This window comes from Dermacentor albipictus, chromosome 2, assembly GCF_038994185.2.
Source record: "Dermacentor albipictus isolate Rhodes 1998 colony chromosome 2, USDA_Dalb.pri_finalv2, whole genome shotgun sequence".
Lineage (NCBI taxonomy): Eukaryota > Metazoa > Arthropoda > Arachnida > Ixodida > Ixodidae > Dermacentor > Dermacentor albipictus.
Window position 1 is genome coordinate 208,537,145 of NC_091822.1, and position 24,009 is coordinate 208,561,153.

Here is a 24,009-nt window from a genome sequence, read left to right on the forward strand (position 1 = left end):
CTTGTCCATACACGTATTACTCTTTACGGAAGTACCGGGCTGCGGCAAATGTGGCCGCCAATTACCAAGCCGATATCGACAACGTGTGAAATTTTCCACCAACACCTGAAACCTTTTTTGTTGCACAACTGTTTTTGTCGAAGCAATATATAAAAATCACCAGCCGTTCCGCTCAATAAAGGTGGACAACAAGCTAAGATGTTTAACACATGGCAGAGAGGTGACAAAGAGGGAGAGAGAGAGGGATATAAGGAAGGCATGAATGTTAGTTAACCAGTCAATAGTCTGGTTGGCTACCTTAAGCTGGGTGAAGGGAGATGGGGAAGAGAGAGAAGGGAGATAGACTTCCACAGACAGTCATTAAGTCAAAGTCGCTCGTGCAAGGTAGACGTTCTCAGAAAGCACAAAAGTGCCTTCATTGCCTTCATTGCCTACTGAGCCGATGATCGCTGGAGACGGTGCTCTAGTACTGTCTGTTCACTCAGACGACGATCATCTAGTTTCCTCAATGTGTTGGACAAAGATTCTCTTTGGGCTTGAAATTGAGGACACTGGCAGAATAAGTGGTCAATATTCTCCTCACATTCTCCAAGCATCATATGCAGGACTATCAGCCATTCCAATCAGTGCTGACTAAGCTTTCGTGAAAGCAACTCCCGGCCACAACCGACGCAGAAGAGACACTACGCGTCGGTGCAGTCCTACCGGAATCTGAGTTGCTGCGAAAGATTTAGTCTGTGGAGTCTTGTGCGCCTTGTATGTGCGGTATTCCACTCTGCTAAGAAGAGCGTGCGCGCTAGAATGCGAAGTTAATTCGCAGTGTCGGTCTTTGAGAGAGGAATTGGGACGCAGCGGTCGTCTTTGACGTCCGAGCTGCCTTATCTGCGTCATCATTTCCAATGGTACCACCATGACCTGGTATCCATTGAAAGGGGGTATCATGGCCTTTTTCTCTCAAGTGATGAACAAGTTCCACGATTTCGTATGTGAGCTGATCGTGAGTTTCATGTCGGAGAAACGAATGCACACATTCAAAGGCCGGCCTTGAATCGCAGAAGGCTGCCAATTTCGAGGACTTTCAGCATTTATCACACGAAGCGCGACGCGTAGAGCCTTGAGCTTTGCAGCTGTGGATGTACTAATATGGCGAGTCTTGAACCGCTGGGTTAACCCCATTGTTGGCATACCCGCAGCGCCACCGGAACTGGTTGATGTAGTTATCAGTACAGACACACAGTTTTGAACAAAGGTACGACGTCATTTACCATGATTTCTACATACATTCGCGTGCACGACGGGACCACCGCCCCGAGGAGCCGGAGGAAACCAGACACGCGTGGCGTTTCGACGGGACCGCCACTCCGAGCGAGTGGGAGTAAAGGAGATACGCAAGGCGCTTCGAACGCCGACAAAGAGAGAGGGCGGTGCGAACATAGACATGGCCGATGCGGGTGAAAGTGTAGTCTCCGTTCTTGCGAGCTTAATAGCTGATACAGGTTATATTTGGACCCAAGTTATTAAAGGGCCCCTGAAACGGTTCGGACAAATTTTGTAGGCGCGTAGGGTACAGCTTAAGTAGAACATTCGCACCACAATTTAAGTGAAGCGTTACGTATTAATGGAGCTGCAAGCGATTAGAAGTTACCCTCCTCCCTAGCTATGCTTTTCCTCCTCAACTCGCTCGCCGAGCGCGCGGCGCTAAGCTCCGCCTTCACTGGTTCAGCGTCACGATGCGACGTCACATCGTTCACTTCCGGTTAGGAGCACGCCCCCTCCCGCGCGAGACCTCTCCGCTAGCCGCTTGGCCGTCGACCGAGAGCTATCGAAGCAGCGTGCGTTGCGAGCATTCTGTCGTAGCGCCGAACGTGTCCGGTACTCCGCTAAAGACAGGCAAGCTGGTCATTTCGGCAAATGACTGGAGGCATAAACTTAAGCTGATGGAGGAACTTTAGCGCAGACGTACGTGAGCAGCCTGATCGGTCTGCACGGTCCAGACACTTGCTGGCGCAGCGCTTAACCAGTCAAACAAAGCGCTAATATTGCGCTAACCAAGTGTAAAGCATTTTAAACATTTATAAATCAACGTGTGGATGATTACACTCCTGCGAAAAATACACACCAGCAGCAAAGAATACACTTCGTTGCTGCTACTGTGTATGGCTGAGCTCTGTGCCACCAGGTGGCTGCACCGTGCAGACCGTTCACATTTGCCCTTCTGCTCATCTCGTGGCTCATCCCGGCACAGTCAAGCGGCCAGACCCTGTCCCCTTGCGCTTGCGTTTGCCCTAATACTGGACTCGCGGTTTGCAGGTCGCTAGGTTTGCAGTCCACAGGCAACAAATTCGAATCATAGTGCTCGCGAAAAGACTGAGACCGACTCTGACCGCGGAGCTCTCGTCAAAATGGAGTACGTTGTAACACAAGCAGACGACACTTGCTGTGTGCCGGAAGTGCTGAAGTGTACTAAAAATTGTTCTTGTGCATTCTCTTTATGTTACTTTCTTTTTATAAAAACAAATGAACTAACATTCCAACTATTACGAAGATTATTTGTTTACCATACAGTTGGAAAAATTATCGACCACGCGCCCTGGTCAGCCAATCAGATACCTCGCCCACGTGACGTCATATGGGTTATTTGCATCATATGGGTAGGGGCGGCTTAAAATTCCGCCGAGCAGTGTGCTACGATCGGCAGCGATGTGTATTTTTAAAACCTTATAATAAATTACACGCTTTACGCAGAGCACTTAGATGCATCAATTAATGATCAGAAGAACCTACTCTAACGACTCAGTATGTTTGTAGAAAATCGCCAAAATCGTTTCAGGGTCCCTTTAAAGTTTGTTTAGCAATTTGGTGTAGTGCTTGAAGCCTTTTTCGCCTCCGCCGCGGGTCGGCCCGGTATTGCACTGTCTCCGGGGTCAGCCCATGGTTCTTGCAAACGCAGATCAAAATGCACGGAACCTTAGCCATACATAGCTTCGCTGTAAAAACGACTGTTTGTTGTCAATTGGACCGCTGGCGACACTTTGAACCAGCAGATATGTGAATAGAGTTAGTTACTGCAATAAAACCTCCTAGTCCTTTTTGGCACCACCAACACAAAATGTTTTTGCCAGGTTTTATTTTGTTTTATTGTGATAGAATTTATAAGGACACCCCAAGCGTACTTATGCTATCAGCGTCGCCGTGAGGTTCCAAGGGCGAGGGCCATAAAATCGTGGCCACGCTCCGTATGCAGTATGTGAGAGTGAAAGCCCGCAAGGGTGAGCCGGCGATCACAGCGCACTGTGGTGTCGTCTCCCTTCCATCCTTGTTTGCTGGCGCTAAATCTGCTTTCAGTTTACCAACACGCCCTAAAAATGGCAATGCTGAGATCACAGCTCATTCTCGCGCACAAAGAGAGGAAGGGGGAGGAAGCGCGCCGTATTCCGCCGCATGCGAGGCTCCGGGGGGAGGGTAGGGAGGGGGGCGCGTTCTACTTTGGGCATATAACGCATGCAACGGACAACAGATGTACCATAGGTGGACGAGCATCTTCTACGCCTCTGGGAAGCGAGACATGGTCTAGTGAAACACTGGAAGCGCCAGACGCATAACACAAAGATAAAGCTCAAGATCGCTATAATCACAACCAAGGCTGAAGCCTACGCCGCCCCTCTAGTTCTCCACTGGCATAAACTGAGCGACTCCTTGACTGGCACATTAAGTTCGGTGCACTTGGAATATTCTAAGAGCGCTCATTGATTCCTTGAAGTCCAAGAGAGAAACCAATAAGGCACATTGTGAGACTTTTTCACCCGTTCGAAGGTAGGGAAGCCAAAATGCTCGAAAAAGCACTCGTGAAATGCTCGGGAAAACACCTACAACCCAGCTATATTCGGCAGTATAAAGGCACAGAAAACTCTACACTCGACAGACCCATAACGAAAGTAGCGATCTACGCAGCCATAGAAACACCACCAAAAATACTGAGCTGATCGCATAGGAGACACTATCATTTGCAACACTGGCTATGAAGCCATACAGGAGCTCACAAAATTCATAAATCACCAGTGGGAGGCCTAGACCGTACCGGCTGAATGGGAGCACACGGTCATAATACTAATTCCAAACTAGGCAAGAAGCTCCAGGTTGAGAATCTCAGACCGATATCCTTGCATCTTGCCTAGGTAAGCTAATATGAGCGGGTACTAAATCAGAGACTTCGAAACTAGATGGAAGAGAGAGAGAGACAATTTTCTATGTATATATGTATTCATCTCATCTATGGGATCGCATGCGCGCGTTGTTGCTTTGTCTCTAAGAATCAAGGAGAGGAAAGCAAAATTGCAGCGCCGTGGTTTTAAAGCGCACCCGTGTTAGAGGAACGGAAGGCGATATAGCGTGCGTGGCTATGATACGCACACGAAAAACTGCCTCAAAATAGTTAGACTTGAGCGAAATTTTCGTTAACACACGATAGCACAGCAATCAGCATTCGAATATAATTATAACCCTAATAATAATTGTAAATATTCATCTCATCCATGGGATCTAATGCGCGCGCTGTTGCTTTGTCTCTGCGTGTAGTAGTTAAAAGAGCCAGCCATATAAGCGTGCGTGGCCATGATACGCACACGACAAACTGCCTTAAAATATTTTGACTTGAGGGAAAGCTTATATCGCACACGATTCTGAGTGGTTGGAAGGCATAATTTCTTGGGAAAACAAGGCCGCCAGAGGAGCAGCGTGAACTCGAGCGGCTTTAGAGACTAGGAAAACTGCTTTAAAATATTTTGACTTGAGGGAAAGCTTCATTAACAAACTATAACACGGCAATCAGCACTCGAATACGACGAGAGAAATTATTGAGACGTGGAAAATTCCCTTGAAATAAATCTGGTTTGCGAGACAAATGCTTGTATGTATTGAACCTCTTAAAAGATGAGGGGGGGGGAATATGCGCTCACCGAGAAGGCGTCGACAGCACGAGACCACCACGGGGCACATGACAGAGATGTGGAGAGATGTGGAGATATGCTTAAATATTAAGATGGACGCATGGACAAGTTGGTTGTTCACCTTGAGGCAAAGTCTACGAGACAATGATTGTGCGAACTATTTCTTTGTCGTCCTCTATTAGCACGATATAGTCGAAGCTGCTCATAAAATTACGTCACATTTACTGGCCACCGGGTCACGTACACCTTTGTGTACGATATACTCGTATATTGTTATACTCGTATATTTTACACTTGCAGTTAGTTGTCAAGATACTGTCCTGTCACGGTTATAGACGTGCTTGAAAGAAGACCGCTATTTAATGTTATTGTGCAGTAATACACGCGATATTTGTCTGTTTTTCATATTGTCTATCACGTTGCTGTTCCGCCTTTACAATATAGCCGCAACGTCGACTACCACACATCGACTATCGGTCGTGGCAGTTTACCGTAATATAGACTACCACTACCACGTAACGGGTGCACACATAGGAAAAGGCCTCGCGCATCACTGCTCACACTTTCTTGCGTTCAAGAATTGTGCAACTGTGAAGGACATCATTAAGAAATGTTGACAGTCTGAGGAATGTGACAGCTGGGGCATGAGATAATTTGTTCGCATTCTCATTGTGCGGGAATCGGTACCAGCCGTCAAAGGGTGACACCGTAGAGTGGATTTTATGTAATGTGATGCAGTCCGCGTCCCAAATTTCAGACCCGACTGAATACTGACAATCGGTCATCCCGTTTATATGTGCAGTCGCTCGACAGTTTGCGGGTGTTGGCGTAGGCGCCCACCGGACCTCTCTTTAACGCCTGCCCACGATTCTCTTGTCATTTCGTGCCATCAGGTATCAGCTGAACTAGTACTACAACCAATTAATTTGTCTCAAAACTTCGCCACCCTGTCAACGTTATGGTTTTCTTATCTTTAAGGTATATTTTATATTTAAGTTAGGGCAGTCTTGCCATTTCCAGCGCTTTCACGTTTCCCACGATGCCCATATTTTAATTCGTAAGCATTCTTTGCCGAGTACCCCAGCAATATATATCGCGCGAAATGTGAAATGCCTTGTATTTGCACAAAAATGAGTAATTTCCGGAGGTAAGACATTTAAATGTTATAATAGCGTAAATGTAAATGATTGGTAGCATTTTAAGCCATAGGTAAAATTTAAACAGAAAGAATTGATCAGAGAAAATGCACATATGATCAGATTTATGCATATTCTAGGGACACACAGGGCTCCATAGAAAATGCTTGGGAAAATAGAGGTGCGTCAATTTAACTTTTGCTGTGAGTCAACTTGAAATCTGGCGGTGGGCCAACTTGAAATTCGGGGGTGAGCCAGCTTGAAATTTAGGAGTGGTCCAACTGAAATTTAGGATAGGCTAGTGGCACTTTGTGGGAAAGCCAACTTGAAATGAAAGGGCGGGCTAACTAAAATTTGGCGCTGGGCCAGCTTAGACTTGTGCGTGGGCCAACATGAAATTTGTGCGTGGGCCAACTTAAATGTGAGGATGGGCCAACTTGAATTTTGGGGGTAGGCTTACGCCTGCTTAGACAATTTCGGTGGGCTTGACACTTTTTGTGCGCCTCTGTTTATATATTAGCTGATTTTCGAAAGTCGTCGTAAACACAGCACGCCACCTGACCATGCTGCTCAAAAAGACATTTTATATACCTGAGGCTTTCTGCAGGCCTTCTTGCCGTACATCAGTCTTCTGAATTGACCAGCAGTTGTGGCCCATTTGGACAACTACGATGCCACGGAAATCCGCAATGTTGCAACGGCCATGGGATTGAAGCCGTTTCAATCAACTTTACCGTGGACACGGCAGCAGCTTTGTCGCACTTAGAATGAAATTAATCTATTAATGAGCGCGATTCTTAGACATATACGCGTAAATTCGCAGTTTAATAAATTGTCCTTATTTCTTCGCGTACAGGCACATGTTGTCATCACGTCCTTTGCGGGATTTCATCACTGTGAACTTGGCCGACTGGGCGACTAGGTTTTCTGCTTTAAAGGGAAGCTGGAAGGTTTTTCAGAAAAAATGAGTGAACATCTGTACATAATGATTTTCAACCCTCCGAATTCGAATATCGTATCGAAATTGAATGAAGGAAAGCGCAAATATATTTTATTTCGACGAAAAGTGCAGCAGCGGACACGCCCAGCTCGCGCGTCTCGTTTCCGCCTGTGATTGGTCGGCGTGCCTCGTGACGTCAACTCTAGTAACCAACCGCTGCCGCTACACATGAAGCGCGGTGTCAGGTAGTTTGGTGCTGTTTTTCTGAGACGGTAATGGAAAATTTAGAGAGACTGTGTTTTTTCTGAGGAGTTCGGCGTTACTCCCTACATGTACGAGCCGATTGCGAAGAGCCGGCCTCTCAAAGAAGCAAACGATGCTGGTGCGGGCAGTGCTTTCGACGCGAACGAAAGCAAAGTCTTGGGATCTCCTCGTGTTGGAAATGCTCTTTGGTGAGTATGTTTTTTGCAAAGCGATCTAGTGATCTCGCCGATCTTTCGCCGATCTAGTGAGCTCGTTTCCGGTCAAACAACTGTAGTGTTGTGTTCCTGCATGCCTCCTCGTGGAACGTAAGCGGGGATGCGATCGTCGGCATTTGTGCGCTGTCCGAAGCCGTCGGCAATCTACCCAGACGGTTTAAACGCGTGAAAAGCTTCCCGGTTCATGCAGTACGTGTAGCGACCTTCATCTGTTGACTACCACTCACGTTGACTACCACTCACGTTGACTACCACTCACGTGATTACTGCTCACGTTCACTACCACGCACCTTGACTACCACTCTACATACGCGCAGACGTACCAACAAAGGAATGCAGGCTCGATCGAAGCAGATTACGATGGCACGCACGCAGACACAAGCGCGGTCAAGCACCGTCGCGGACGCTGCGAAGGAACGAAACACTAGAGTTGACGTCACAACACCGCGGTTTCCGGTCTCCCCTCCGCTCGCTCACTCAACGGGGGGCGGAGCTACAGCGCAATTTCAACCGACCATTACGTCGCGCCTAATTGAAAAAAAAAACCCAAATTTTACCTACATGGTTTATAAGGTTTCCGCATCCGTATATGAGCGTCTTATTGAATTCGACCGACTCTTCAGCTTCCCTTTAAGCGTAACCTTACCCCTTTGCTATGAGGCCAATTGTCTGTCCAGTTTACCACAGACGTTCAAGACTGTGTTTTTTCGGCCTCTTCATTATTGGCGTCCTCCACAGCCATACGGCGAAGGGGCTTCGTTTTATCTAGGCTGTACTAATAAGTGAGCCTGTCTTCGAATTCTGTTCGTTTAATAATGTTGTATTCCTGCTATCATTGTCGCACGTGATGTACTGATAACACTCGAGTACCCTTAAATAAAATGCTTCAATCTCTTGTCTGAGCACGCCCACCACTGTGACGCAAATAAATCTAACTTAAACTCATTTTCTCCGACCTAACGGCTGAATTTAACGCTTATTTCATCCTGAACAAGGTCAATGAGGGCTGTTGTGCTAAATCTTCTAATGCCTCTATTCGCAAGCTGATTTTTTCAGGATGTCACCATATACAGTAGAACTGTCTCCCTGACATATCTGATGTGATAGTTGTTATTGTCGAGCACACAATATAAAAAGTCATGTCCACCTCCATGATGCCTTGGCGGCAGGTCACTATGGCGTGTCACACAGGTACTGATTCATCTCTATCAGCATATACCATTTTGTGCATCGTTACGACGCCACATATTAACTCTGCCAGAGCTTAAAAAGCCGTCCATCTAACCATATCGTCTTCTTCAGTCCCTTGATGTACCATACGAGTTCTTTCATTATTTTAATTTTCAGTTCGCTTGGCCCTTTCCCTCTGCTTACTTTCGCAAAGTTTATGTCTATCGCTGTGGTTTCCAAATACGCCCAACGGTAAACTACCACTGAAGCATTCCTGGCCATCTGCGCAACTGATGTGAAAGGCTTTCTCCAACACGGCGTTTGTGTTCAATTTTTTCGGAAGAATATATACTGGGATCTTGGTCTACGCATTATTCGATGGACAAGGCCACAAAAGATCAACCGTGCTTCTTGAAAGCGCCTGCACTGTGTGTACTGCAGTGTTTACTCTCGCTACCTCTTCATTCTTAACCTTATCTCTTTTTCTTTTAATGCTTAGCATTAGGATTGTCAAAGTGGGAAAAAAGTGCAAGCGCGTGCAGTTTAGCAAGCTGATCACGTGGGATAGTGTGAAGAAGTACACACAAAGTACCGAGCGCAAGAGCGGACGACAATGCGGCCGTCCTCAACAAGAGGAAAAGAAAGACAAGGGAGGCTCACGCAAGCGGAAGAGAAGGGGCTCGCGCAACGGAGATCGTTGGAACGCCGGCACGACTAGGGCCGCCAGGCCTACGGAACCCACATCTACCGGTGAGCGTCGTATGAGATTGACCGGGCGTCTGTCTTCGGGACAAGGAACGCCTCGGGTCGTTGTACGGCACGAGACCTGGGAGCGGCCTGCTGCAGCCTCAAACCCGCATCTACCCGCGAGGTTCGGGAGAGCGACCGCCCGTCATCGAGACGAGGAGCGCTTCGGGTCGTCGCCTTGCTCGAGGCCCCAGGTCGGCCTACTGACATCTTGGAACCCGCTTCTACGCGCGAGGTTCGGGTGACCGGGCGTCCGTCATCAAAACGAGCGCCTTGGGCCGTCTTCTTGCTCGAGACTTCGGAGTGGCCTGTTCGCGTCTACGGAGCTGTGGGCCGTCCACCTTTTCCTGCCCCGTGTTGCTGCATCTGCTCTTCCACGCCGGTCATCACTCTACGAGCGAGTGTTCCACCTCAAGGACTCTACGTCTCACCACACGCCGGACTTAACCGCAAGCTCGTGAGACTACAATTTTTCGTGTTACGAACAACATTCTATGTGTGGGGCTAGTTTAAGATATTCTTCGTGTTTACGTGCCGTCCAATATAATTGCCGTGTGTTTGCTCATCATGCACCGTCTCCTCCATCGTCCTCGCGTCACCCGCTTTGCAACGTGACGGTCCTAACAACATCACAGATAGGTAAGAAAGCCCTCAGAACAGCGCTTGTATATATATATATATATATATATATATATATATATATATATATATATATATATATATATATAATGTTATAATATATATACTATTATTATAATATTAAATATATAATGGATTGCTCCAGACCCCGGTCGGTTGCACTTCGCTCGCCTCGCGAAGACGCAAGACGACTGTCGGGTGAGCTCTTCGACAACACTTTGCAATCTGGTGACCGTACTATCAATCATGGATCCGGAACCTCGCAGAGGCGTGCCGTAATGCCTACCACTTTTCTCTCACATTTACCTCTAAGTTACCATTAAATTTTCTCTCTCCCCATGTGTAGGGTAGCCAAACGTGCACGTCCAAGGTTAACCTTCCTGCCCTTTCTCTCTTCAATTGTCTATCTTTTCTCTATGATGTTGCGCTTTTTTTTTCTCAGTGACCTGCGTGATCTCTCCTAGGGCGAAGTACGAAGTGAAGGAACCCTAGCTGGGCTCGTCGCGAGCAGCCGTTTTCGGATTGGTGATGCGTCCATTTATGAAAAATAAATTTCTTATCTAAGCCTAAATGACAGCCATATAGGCGAAGGTGGTTACGGTAGCTCGTGAGTTTGGACTAACGACGCTCTGCACCGAGCACTTTCCTATTATGTGAGGTTGTGAACCAGAGTGAAGGGCAGGAGGCTAACACGCCTTCTTGAATTGAAGCACAAGGAATAACCCTTTTTTAGGCGGTTGGACATATGTCAAGGGTCCACGATACGAACCACCTTCTAGATGGTATCAGCTTACACAGGGGGAACTCAGATCAACCGTTTTCAAGCGGAAAGTCTTTTATCATGAGGATATCTTTATTAAATTTTCCTTCCTTGCCATGAGGTGAAAGATGACTAATAAGCATTTAAAGTGCCTTTCTTCTTAAGGCCTCCTGTTAAGGTTGCTGTATGTTACGATGTCCCAAATTAAAAAGCAAGCCATGAATAATAAATTATTGAATTAAATGTGTAAACGCACACGCATCGAAAGTCCTAGTCCAGTTCTTAGTATCCACTCAATGCAGCTGTAGCACGTCTGTACTGACACGTTGTAGTGGTGTGAAGAACAAAGCTAATTCAAAAGAGTCTGTCACGAATCTAACTTATTATAAGGCGAGGTTGCGCTGAAAGAAATAACACTCAAAGCGCGATGGGCGCGTGCAAAGTAGTGCTACCTCTAAATCTGATCTAAGGTCTATCAAGGCATCCGTTCGTCCGACTGGAAGGCTCGTACACTGCAGCGTAATCTAGGGAGCTCAAATGTGATTTAGAATGTGCGCCAGCATTTGCTTCACATGCGCGATCCGATAAGATAACGCTCCTTCGCTATTGAATCCGTGACACAACTGTGGACGTTAGAGATACATGCAGGCGCGTCTTGAGCTAACCGATAACTTTCGAACCGTGGTTAGACGCTGAAGAAAGCTAACCCAAAAAAGAAAAAAAAACACTTTGCACAGTTGCTTTAGATATTAGCTGAAACAGTGCCCGTGGTAAAAAGGGCTCCCAAGACTGCACAGAGGCGCGAACATACCAAAACTTCAAGAGCTGAGCACTATCCGATTAGTGGTATTTATCAAACCAGCATTTCGCGTTTCAATGTAGCCCTGTAGTCCAGGGACCAGTTCCACCATGGGCACTGTGTCGGAACTAATATGTCACGTGATTGTGCGTATGCCAGTATAAATTGTCACAAACTTAAACCATTTTCTTCTTTAGGTCTTACCATGAGACAACCAAAATATATGACACAAAGCGCTCATCCTAACACATTATTACTTTTCGTTCTAACGTACATGTCCGCGCCTCTACATATGTAACAAAGTACTGAAAATGTATCCAATGCTTTTCCCCAGGCAGTCGTTTTTATACCTCATGTGGCCAGGTAACTGAGCCTGATGCCACCAACGCTCAGAAATCTAATCGGGAGCGCGCACAATGTTCTTACAAACTTTGTGTGATGTACCGCACGAGGTACTTTGTGTGATAGGTGCTTCTTGTATAATGTAGCATAATCGGTTGTAAAGGCAGAAGTGCGTGGTCGGGCACATACATTTAAGCTCATGAACTTGATTTGCGCCAAGATAACCTGTCCAAGCTTTCACACTCCCTTTTTAAGCCTACTGCATCATCAATATTCCGGCTGCTTTTAACTGCACGAAACGCAACTATTAAAGCAATACAAATATTGGTAACATCGTTTTATCATTTGAATGTTCAGATCGGTACGGAGTAATGCATGAATGAATGAATGTGTGGTGTTTATTGGTGCAAGGGCCAGGTATGGCCAAAGAGTGCCAGGGATAGATACGGAGTAGGCGGAGAAGTGTTCGTAATGAACGAAACTACGTTAATTTAATTGTCAGTAATAGATATGAGGTGGCAAAATAAAATGACTAGTTTGGAGCCCTTCCTAGAGCTTATCTAGCCGAGCGAAGAAATTTTACAAAAATTTTTTTCGTAAAAGCTGTGCCAATAAATATTTTCCACATAAACACTCTTAGAAAGCGCAACTGGCGCAGAAAAAATACGTCGGTAAAGTCACACTGACCACACCTAGCCTTTTGTGATGCCATCAATATTGCCTCCGTGAGCATGTTCCTCCTCATTACCCCGCTTTCTATTTTTATTCAGGCTGTTTTTTTCTCGAAGAGAAGCAGTTTGAAGCTTCAATGCCGAATAGCAGCGAAGGTGTGCCACAGAAAGCTTGCCTAGTCGCGGAAGCAATGCACGACGCAATGATGGTGCAGATTTAACTCGTCGGTGGCATCAAGACAATGCGCTGCCGCCGAGTGAAAGAAGATAACGAACGTGAACCGCTCGGCAGCTGCTCACGGGGTCGTGCCGGCGGTGACGGCGCCATCGTGACAAAATCTGGGGTGGCGATATTGGCGGCTGAGGTGAAACTTCCTTCGCCGTTCCCTTCAACTGCTGTCTGGCACACCGCGTCGGGGCGGTCGGGCGAAGGTTCACAGCGTGTGTATACATGACAGGAGCGAGTCATAGATGAAGTGTGACGTGAGAAACTCGTTTGGATCCCACCGCCTCGAATGTGCACACTGCCCTCTGGAGCTCCCTGGGCGTGACCACATTAGCCTCTTGACAGCTGTGACATTAGCCTCTTGACAGATACGTGACCACCCTCAAAGGCATTGCAGAAACTGCAGCATTTCCCTTTCTACTAACGTGCTAGTCCAGAGTGGACGTAGATAGAACTGTAGAGAGGAGGGACGAGAAGAGGCAGTTCCCGTACAGAGGGGGCTGGGGGAGACTGGATAAGCTTAAGTTAAGGGTACGCTGCACTACGTGCCTGCTATTTCTGAAAAATAAATACCGTGCAATATGTCAAGTGCACAAATTACGGAGGGTGCGCAGGAGCAGAGCCGCATTAACTAAAGCGCACAGCAGGGTCCAGGCGACCCTACGGAAGCGGTCGACCGTCAAATCAGCACTTCGGTGCTCGCCGCGGTAGCTTTGCGGATATGGAATTGCTAGAGGTCGAAGATTTGATCCCGACCGCGGCAGCCACATTTTGACGGGGCCGAAATAGAAAACGCACGTGCACTTAGATTTTGGGACACGTTGAAGAACATCACGGCGTCAAAATTCGGAGTCCACCACTATGGCGTGCCTCATAATCCGATTGTGCTTTGGCACGGAGAACCCCATAATCCAATTCAAGTTGAATGCTTCTGCCAAGATGTGATGTGCCATGTGAGGCAATGACAACGCACAACCCTCTGAGAGGTTATGAAATATGGCACACAACAACGCCTCAAGCGAACACCTCTCCCGGTGTGTTCTGTGTAATATGCAGACACAGAGCAGTGGTGCACGCAAGGTAGCATTTAATATCTACTTATCACTCTCGTCTTAGACTAACCGTCGAAGAAATTGAGCTTTCGCCGTCAAAATCACCGCTAATTATCCTCAATCAAAGCAACTAGCACAGAAAGCATCCCTTACATCGATTCCCACAGTGCTTGGGATCTGCATAATTTCATTGCTTTTATTTCGTTCTCAGAAAGAGCTAATGCTATAAATGCAGTGTCATTCGTTCTTGTCTCGTAGGTTTATATATGGGCTTGCATAAACTCTATATCCCAATCATCCGCGAAAAGGTGTAAGCGGAGAAATGCTTGATTGCTCGCTCGCTCGCTCGCTCGCTCACTCACTCACTCACTCACTCACTCACTCACTCACTCACTCACTCACTCACTCACTCACTCACTCACTCACTCACTCACTCACTCACTCACTCACTCACTCACTCACTCACTCACTCACTCACTCACTCACTCACTCACTCACTCACTCACACAGACACACACAGATACGACAATGTTCGCCCGCATACACATTTACGCGCACCCGGGTATGCACACACGCACGCACACAGAACTGCAAGAACATACAAATGCGCATATGATCGCACACGCAGACTCAAATATGGCTACACAAACACACGCGCACACTTACGCACACACGCACACACGCTCAAGCCGCGTACACGCATGTACACTCAACTCTCCTTTCCTGTTGCCTCACAAAAACATGCGCGTGCAGACGGAATGACACTCGCTCTGCAAGCACCGTTCAATATCCAATTGTAATAAATCACTTTGCGGTTTAAATTTGACGCTTCTTCAAGATAATGTGCCCTCTGCCGAGAGGGGCAAGAACATTTGCTCCGGTCGTGTGACGTAACCACCCATCCCTGAACAAAACTCTGTTTTAACGCACCAACCAATGTTCCACTTAAGTGCCTTAAATGCATATGCTGTTAGAAGGGACTACCCTGTCGGAGCAGTAATTTGAAACTTATTAATACTCGGCCGATGTATAGAAATACAGTTTTCCAAAATTCGGCCCATTCAGTTACGCGTGTGATTTGCCGTGAAGTTGCACAGAATGGTGAAGGTGTAATGTCCACAATTCTTGAGTATGCCCATGCTACAAGGCATGATATCTTTTTTTTGTCTTTTTTTAACGTAATTCCAAGAAATGCGCATGCTTGTTACGTTGTCCAAGCAATGAAATGTAATTATAAAATTGATGACTTAACAAATGAGGAACATATTGCTACCTTTTAGGAAGGGAAAATACAAAATATTAGCTTTGAGGAGCGCCACTGGAAAACCAAACCCAAATTTTGAGTTTTGTGTTCCTGTCATCTAGTGGGAGAATGTGGAACTAAATCCTATGTGGTTTAAAAAACGGAGCGCGGTACACTCTAAAAAGTTCACACCCTTTGGGATATATATTTGCCACACAACGATAATCGTCATCTGTCCTGCCAGCGTTTCCTTTTTTGAAAACGCCGCGCTCGTTACTTTCCTGTCGAGAAGGCTCTGTCATGCTGATAAGGCGCATGCCGTTCGTGACTAGGAAGTACCGGGCTCACAGCGGTAAAGAAAGGAAACCCGGGCAAGACAGATGAGGCTTATTGTTTCGGGACAAAATACAACCTAATGGGTGTAAACTTTTTAAGAGTGTACACTCTTAAATAATATACCCTTTGGGGCTTATGTTGTCCCACAACAATAATCGTCATCTGTCCTTCCCGCGTTTACTTCCTTGCAAACGCTGCGCTCGTTACTTTCCTGTCGAGAATGCTGTGTCACACTGATAACGCGCATGCCGTTCGTGACTAGGAAGTACTGGGTTCGCAGCGGTAAAGAAAGAAAACGCGGGTGACACAGATGAGGATCATTGTTTGGGGACAAAGTACAACCCAAAGGGTTACATTTTTACGAGTGTATACTAAAAAATTACACCCTTTTGGGCTTATCTTGTCTCACAACAACAATCGTCATCTGTCTTGCCCGGGTTTCCTTTCTTTAGTGCTGCGAGCTCGGTAATTCCCAGTGACGAAGGGCTTGCGCGTTATCAGTGTGACACAGCATTCTCGACAGGAAAGTAGCAGTAGCGAGTGCCGAGTTTTCAAGAAAGGAAACGCAAGCAACGCACATGACGATTATTGTTGTGCGACAAATATACACCCCAAATGCAACCGTTTTAAGAGTGCAGAGAGCCGTATACACTCTTAAACAAATGTGCACCCTTTGGGTTGTATCTTGCCACACAACGATAATCGTCATCTGTCGTGCCCGGAGTTCCTTTCTTTAACGCTGCGAGTCCGGTATTCCAAGTCTCGAAACGCATGCGCGTTATCAGCATGACATAACATTGCCGACAGGAAAGTAGCGGGCGCAGCGTTCTCAAGAAAGGAAACACAAACAAGGCAGATGACGGTTAGTGTTGTGTGGCAGATATACACCCCAAAAGGTGTAAACTTTTTTATAGTGTAGGCATAAATCGAAAGCCGAGTCTTCGGACTACATACGCTGTAGCAGCTATTACGATAGCAGCCGCAGTATGTATTGCCGTATTAATATTACCGCAATTAGAAGTCACAACCATACCCAGTGACCCAAGATGGTCACTGGGTATCACTGGGTCACATGGTTGCTTTGGAAAGCCGTTCACTCAGCAAAGGAGTCCGATGCTATACCCATTAGATCACGAGATATCTGGTAACCCAATTTGGCGCGAAAGCGCTTAAACAGAAAGATAGTCCCCTAAGACTGTGTGAAGTTGCCAAAGAAGTCTAATCACATTAAAAATCAATTTTATGGGTAAAGTTTTCTGCCGAAATTTCATGCCCACTTGGAGACGTTAAGGACTGAGAATGGTACTGTTGAAGTCCCACTTTGTCATCTTGGCACACCACGTACATTGTATTTGCTGTAGGTATTGCTCTAAAATAAGCCAAATTAATTTGTTCACGGTGTGATATGTGATATGTCCTTCTTACTGTGCTTAATTGTTTTAGTATAAAAAATAATATGGGCTGCAAGATTTGCCTATAACAGGGGCTAGCCTTCAGGGCTTTCTGCTAACGCCACCGGAATTTCGGCTTTTCATTTTATGCTGAAATGAGTTTTATCTAATTTTACCCTGTTTCGCCTTTCGGCGGAAGAGCTTGCGGGTCGTTCTACAATTTGTCATAGACGCGAACACCTTTGTTGTAGGACGTCATGAGTACTGTGCAGCGTAAAAGAGAGAAACCTGGACAGCGGCTGGTGGCATCTCTCACAGATGGCTGAAGGAAGGGCGTGTGCGGAATCTCCTATGTGGCTCATGCATATTTATACATGATGATCACACACGGCCTCAGTGTCTGTGTGAGAATCGGATCTTTACGTCTGTTACCCAACAAACCGACATGATCGTGAAGACAAGTGGCGTTGAAGATTTAATTTATTCTTATTGCGGAAAGCTGGGACATGTTATTGCAAGAAGCACGGCATTATAAGTACAAATATAATGACAGCCAGAACGAAGCCAAGTGAACGCAATTGCTGTTCGCCCCAGAGGCGGCCACGCCTATTGATGCTGCCAACTCCCAGCAACAGAATAGAAGGTCGCCCGCCGATTTCTGCGGAGAGCCGCGAAGATTTGTTTTGATATTTCTCATTTCCTCTTTCCATTTTGGAATTTACCCTTCTCTCCATATATTTCTATATATATTTTAATTCGGGGCTTGCCACACTTTCGTGGTGTAGAGAGGGCATTAAATTTTTTTTACTTTTTGTGAAGCCCCAATGCCAGTTTTCTGTGAAGCCGTCATATTCATGGGAGGGACAATTCAGTGTTCGCGTTCGAGTCTCCTTGTTGCGGAGGCAACATCGGTCACCCACGGGACGTCGGCCGCGAAGGGCAACCAGTGATGGGAGACTCGAACGCGAGCACCGAAGTTGTCGCTCGCTCAGACAAGCCAAATTGATAGTCACTTCAGCAACACATTCGAATGCGTTGTTACTTCGTATTACTTGTTTTCCCCCACCAAAGGTCACGGGTTCGGGTTCCTTAATTGACGTTATCCCAATTAACAGTGCCTTAATTGACCTTGCCTTAACACCAAAGGTCGTCGGTTCGGCTTCCACATAAGCTTCCTTCCCGCAGTGCTGCTTCTCCACTTCGCCGCTCCTTACATTTTGCTTCTACTCGTATTACTCCTCCCCCCTTTTTTTCTCACTGTTCTTGTTGCTGTTGATGTCCTCCCGATATGCTATCATTAACATTTTTCTTTGTTTTGTCTAGGTGTCCTTCAGCTTCATCTGCCGGGATGAAGCTCGAGGGTTCGACTCCCACCGAAGGTGGCGCGTTCGAGCGTCTGAATTAAAGCTAACTTAATTAACTTTGCACTTTTTTTTTGCCAGGATGAGGGGCATCGGAGCCAGCTGTAGAAGAAGACTACGACGAACGCACGAGCAGTGGCGCGAGTGCACATCAGCTTCTGTACCGTACGCCGCGTTTTCCAGCATGAGCCGTTTAAGGGTTTCACCTTAAAAACGAACATTTATTTTCAACGTTTCGGCCGGGCTCCGGCCTTCATCGAGAGTACGATTGCGAGCACCCAGACCTCAATTCATGCATTATATCTGCAAGGGTGAAGCATATAAAGAAAACGTAGCCTGAACAAAGAGCAAGAGCAACTCTCTTCTGGTAGCGGCGACCCTTCCCATGCTCTATGCTAACACGTGACCCTTGTTCCCTGAATTCCAGTGGCTACGTCTTTCCACCTTATATTTCATGCGCTCCTCCCGTGTGGACGCTGCTGAATGTACGCGGGTTCGTATTCACGATGCCGTACGTTTTAAAGCGAAGCATTCTTTGCCTCTGCCAATGTTTTTCCCACTGCTGCTGTTGCTGTCTGGCGCACCGCTTTGAGAAATGGTTAAGAGGGTGTGTATACATCGAAGGCACATGGCAGAGAAGAAAAGAGACGCGAAAAACTTGTTTGGACAACACCGCGTAAAATGTGCCCAATGCCCTCGGGAGCTTCCTGGGCGTCGCCACATTATCCTTTTAACAGCTGAAATTATCCGGTACCCCCCGTAAGCGCTTACCTTCTACCAACGTGCAAGTCCACAGGCAAGCTACATAGAATGGAAGAGAGGAGGGGTAGAGGGGCAAGGGAATGGGTAGAACCGACGCAGCCTGAATAGCAGCCTTGCCTTTCTTCGCTCGCTGTTCGCACAGAAATACAACGGAGGAAGGAGGGTCATAGGGAAAGGCTGGTGTGAGAAGGCAAGAAAGCGCTGCATAAACTTAAGTTCAAGCTACGGTATGGTGCATTTCTGCAATTTCTGAAAAATAAAACCGTGCAACTATGTCTAGCGGACAACTTAGGCAGGGCGTGCAGACACGCTCGAGCTTTAGGGACACGTTAAAGAAAACTACGGTATCAAAATTAATCCGGAGTCCACCACCACTGCCTGCCTCATATTCCCATAGTGGTTTTGGCACATACAGACCCATAATGCAATTCAAATTAATTGCTTATGCCACGATGCATTGTGCCATGTGAGGCAATGACAACGCTCAACCCTCTCAGATGTTGTAAAGTATGGCGCCTCCCTTTGTGTTTTGTGTACTACGCAGTCAAGCAGCAGTGGTGCACGCTGGGTAACGTTTAACATCAATTCACCACTCTCGTGTTGTATATAACATTGACGAAATTAAACGTTCGCCGTCAACGTCACCGATAATTATCGTCAATCAAATCAAGCAGCACAGAAAGCATCGCTTACATCGTTTCCCACAGTGCGTGGTATCTGCATCATTTTTTTATACGCTTCACCCTTACAAAGAAAATGTATGATTTGACCACTTGCAGAAGTACTACCGCGCATGCGCCAAAACCAGCCGGGGCGGCGCGTTGTGAGCGCCACCGCCGTGGTTGGAAAGCAAACTGCGCAGCTCGGGCAGCGCTCAGTGTTGTTACGTTCCCCAGATGCCGCACAACTGCGTCGCTATCGGTTGCACGAGCTATTATTGTGGAAATGTAAATAGTAATTTATTCAGATTTCCATCCGCGAAGGTTAATGCGGAGAGAAGTTTGCGGACGGCAACGGTGAAGCGGTTGAACCCGGACGGAAGGCCGCGGCAGACAACAGTGCATTCTAGGATCTTTGGTCCGCACAGGAGACTTCCGTTCTCTTCTCATCTCCTGCCAGTTCAGCAACGCTGAGCAGAAGGCCAGCGACGTGCTGGCAGGTCTTACTGAGGCTGCAAATTACAAAGAATACAGTTTTTCTTCGCACTCGTCACTGAGTCAATCTGAGCATATGCGAGTACGATTGAGTGCAATGTGAAAAACGGCACAAACAGGTACGGCCAATCTATGTACTTCGTGTCATTTGTGAGTCTGTGCTCGTCTTCCGTACGCGTCAGTTAAGTTGCACTCTCTTCCACCATGACTTCGAACCGACTGGCCCAACTATCTGCCTTGATATGAGAATTCGCGCGTGAACGGGAGCGAACTGGCCTGCGAAAGCATGCGCTGCCCATATTTAAGCTAATAAAACGTATAAGATAGGTTGACGTATGCCTTGAGGCTTTAGCGTCCGCAAGAAACACCCTGAATAACGTGCCGCGTACACATAGCGCATGCGAAATTCGGGATACGGTTTGGTACTCTGCAGGCATGCAACACAGCAATCTGGCAAAAGAATACGAGACAAATACCATATTTGCACGCTAGCTCGTGTACATCTACTGTATCATGCAACAACTAAGATTTCGGGGAATGTGACAGACCCAAAGTGCTCACCCGGCCACATATTCACAGTGCGCTCCGGCAATGTCGCCAATGGCTTTTGTGAACCATGGTGTAACCACGTAGACTTCATCGATGGCGCGCACGTAGCTCGTATGACGCCAAGCGCAGGGTCCACGGTGTTAAGTTTTACCTTCTTAACCTTCATTTAAAGCCCATCCGCGGCGTGCCAGACAAACAGACGAAGTGTTGCATGCAGATAAACCCACGCTTTCTCGCTTGTTATCTGGCACTCTGAAAAGCCAGTAGTCCATCCCGTTTGCAAAAACGGCAAGGGATCAAGTTCTCTCCAATCATATTTAAGGCAGGTCACATGCAACAACCAGAGGACGCCAACGCTTTGACAAAACGTGAAAGAAGCTCTGCAAACACAACGTCGCCACTCGATGCCGCCGTACCAAAGCCAAGCTGGAGCACGGATGTTTTCCAACCAAGCGGCGGGGCACAAGCTTCCCGTTTTGCACGCTAGGTGGCGCTCCGACTTCTGCAAATGGTCACTTGAGCCCATGGTGCCTCCAAACGCACTCTTGATGAAGGCTGGACCCCGGGCGGAAAGTCGAAATCCAAATTTTGCGATAGAAATCACATGGATACTCCAAGCGCATTTTTGCCGTCGCCGCGATGTTCCGTATCAAGTTAAGGGCGACAACACCGTCACCGCGCGCCGTGTGGTGTATGTGCGAGTGAAAGCGAGCGAGGAAGACCGACGATCGGGGCTCATTCTCGCGCGTGCAAGGGAGGAAAGTGGGGAGGAAACACGCCGCCTTCCGTCACGCATGGCGCCCGGGGAGAGGTAATCGGGGAGGGGCGGTGTTGTACTCCGGCAGAAACCGGGCATTGTGCGGCCGCGCGCGCCGTGTCTTGAAAGCGATCTGCGTTGGGCTCGAGTTTAGCTGCTTCGACGGCTCGCACCTTTGTGCGCGCTGCGTTCTCGCCGCACAGTTTGTGTTGAAGCAATAGGCAAGGTAACACCACTCACTACTGCTGCCACGCTTTCTTGACAGCGAGTATCCACTGTCTTCTGGTGTGTTGTGTTCATGTGTGCCCATGACCCCATGCTTGTTAATTTAGATAGTAAGCGACTGTTTACATAGGCGTATCTACCAGGGCGGGGGAAGGAGAGTACCTGGCCCTCCATAGTGAGACGTGGGGTGGCAAGGTATGTCATGCCCGTCCCACTTTTGAAAGAGGGCATTTTTAGGCTACACGCGGGAAAGTTGAATAAATCTACAGCTGAAGCTGAATTCCGTTTCTTAATAGAGTGACCACATAAGCACACTGCTTTTCTTTGCTACGCATCCCCTGCTTGGAGGATTGTCTTTTGTGAATTTTCGGGACGCCCTGTGACGTTCGACACGCGGGATTCACCCGCGCGATGCGGAGAACGCCTGGCGCTGAACAGTTACCGTTCTAACAAATGTCAGATTGTATCATGGCCAATTTTTGGGACTAGTATATGTGTACTCGCGAACACAATCTAATTGCTACAATTAGTCTGCGGACGAGGGTGAGGTCCGGATAAAGTATTATAATCAGCCGCGCGCAACGACTCGCGTGCCTTATGGCGTAAAGTCGTTGGATTATCAAGTGCTGAAATTATATAATCTCTCTGCAGAGATAGCCTACATAGCGTTGCAGTCTCAGTATCTTATCACCAAAAAAACCAAATGAACCTTCCTACAGGTATACCTGTCGAATTTCATTTTGTAATCACGACTTACCGCATATGTTGTTACGTTGTCGCACGTGGTGACGCGTGACTTCGAGAATTATTCAAGGCAACATCTGTTATTTGTGTGGTCTATTGCTCGAACTGACGAATTAATGTTTAGAAAAATGATAAGACACACAAACGGAATGTCTTCGTGTTTTTCGTTTTACTTCGCACCGAAGCAAGAGAGGCGTGCTTCCGCTTCATCTGCTTGTTCCCACAGTCATACAGTCACATGCCCAGGTTCCGAAACTATGCCATTTTCTACCGTGTTCCATCGCGTGATCATGCTCTGCGATCCGCTTGTTCTGCCTCAGTATTCGTGTAGCGCTGAGTTATACCGCTAGTCATGTGTCCTTGTGCACAGCGCGCAAAATCGTGCACTGCGCGAAATGAGACAATCGCAACAGCTCGCGCGCAACGCCGTCAGCAGAAGTGCGCACCGCCGCAGAAAAAAAAAGCGAGGCGAAAAAAAAAAATGAAGGCGGTGCCCGCGACGTATGCGTCACGCGGTCCTCGAGGTCCGGTATTGAAGAACGCAAGAAAGGAATTTCGCTTGCGGAGGCTAGACGGGGCGCGTGGAGAGAGTGTCTCGCTTGGCAGTGAACGTTGTCGCCTACTGAAATCATGGGTTCGCGGCACTTACATATTTCTATCTCGGCTATTAATGAGCAGATCTGAAAAAAAAAATTGCGGCAGAACGCTCCCTAGAGGACTTCCAGCGTATAACCAAAATTTGCTGTGGGGCCTGGTGTGGGGCCCTTTAAAAACTTTGGATAGAATTGGCGAAGAATATACGTGGTGCTTTAGCTGAACCATGATTTTGCAGAGGGAGGAGGAGAACGGCCAGTGGCTGATCGCCTTCTCGTGCGCCTGGATGAACTTCTTCCACCGCGGACTGATCCGAGGCACGGCCGTCGTCTACGTGCAGCTCATCCAGACATTCGGCATCACGCGGGAAGAGGCCGCTCTGCCCCTCAGCCTCGTCTCCGTCATCGGGGGGTGCTCGAGTGAGTTGCAGTGGCGATACTCGCAGTAAAATGTTGCACGCTGTAAGGCTATCCTAACACACGCAAAGACACAGACCCTGCTTTGAGCTGTTAACTGCTGTAGCAGCACTATTTGCTTAACACAAACACGCTTCCAAACAAATTATCTGACCTCTAAGGCGCTCGTGTGTAAGATAAAAGCAGTTCGGCTTGTGTGAATACCCGCTAGGACACATGACCCTATTGCAAATAAATCAGTGCCCTTCCACTCTGTGAACTAGGACGACCAGTGACGATGTGTATGTGGGCCCCTTTATGACAAACTGCACCTCCACCGCGTGTCTTCCCGGCATTGCCCTATCATCGCGAGCGGTCCACGTATGCGGAGTGCTTAACGCCTACTTCACCTCCACCGCGGGTCGGCCCAGCATTGCACTATCTTCGGTATCGGACCAGGTATGTGATGTGGTTAACGCCAGCTTGACCTCCGCCGCGGGTCGGGTCGATACTGCACTATATCGGGGGTAGGCCCACGTATGGAGAGTTTTTGCATACGACACGAAAATTTCCATCGAGGGTAGAGGTATA

The 24,009-nt window shown here is 47.5% G+C and overlaps 1 protein-coding gene across 7 annotated transcripts in view; it reads left to right on the forward strand.

Annotated features, from left to right (window-relative positions):
• The window catches only part of LOC139056419 (monocarboxylate transporter 9-like), a 266,111-nt gene that overhangs the window by 116,916 nt on the left and 125,186 nt on the right, over positions 1-24,009 (forward strand). For 6 of the 7 annotated variants that reach the window (XM_070534641.1, XM_070534638.1, XM_070534637.1 and 3 more), the window contains exon 2: positions 23,262-23,442. In XM_070534641.1, coding sequence (XP_070390742.1) covers positions 23,262-23,442 — 181 coding nt within the window. Of the gene's footprint in view, positions 1-9,417; positions 10,058-23,261; positions 23,443-24,009 lie in introns of those variants that run through there. The other variant, XM_070534639.1, reaches the window with a different exon arrangement.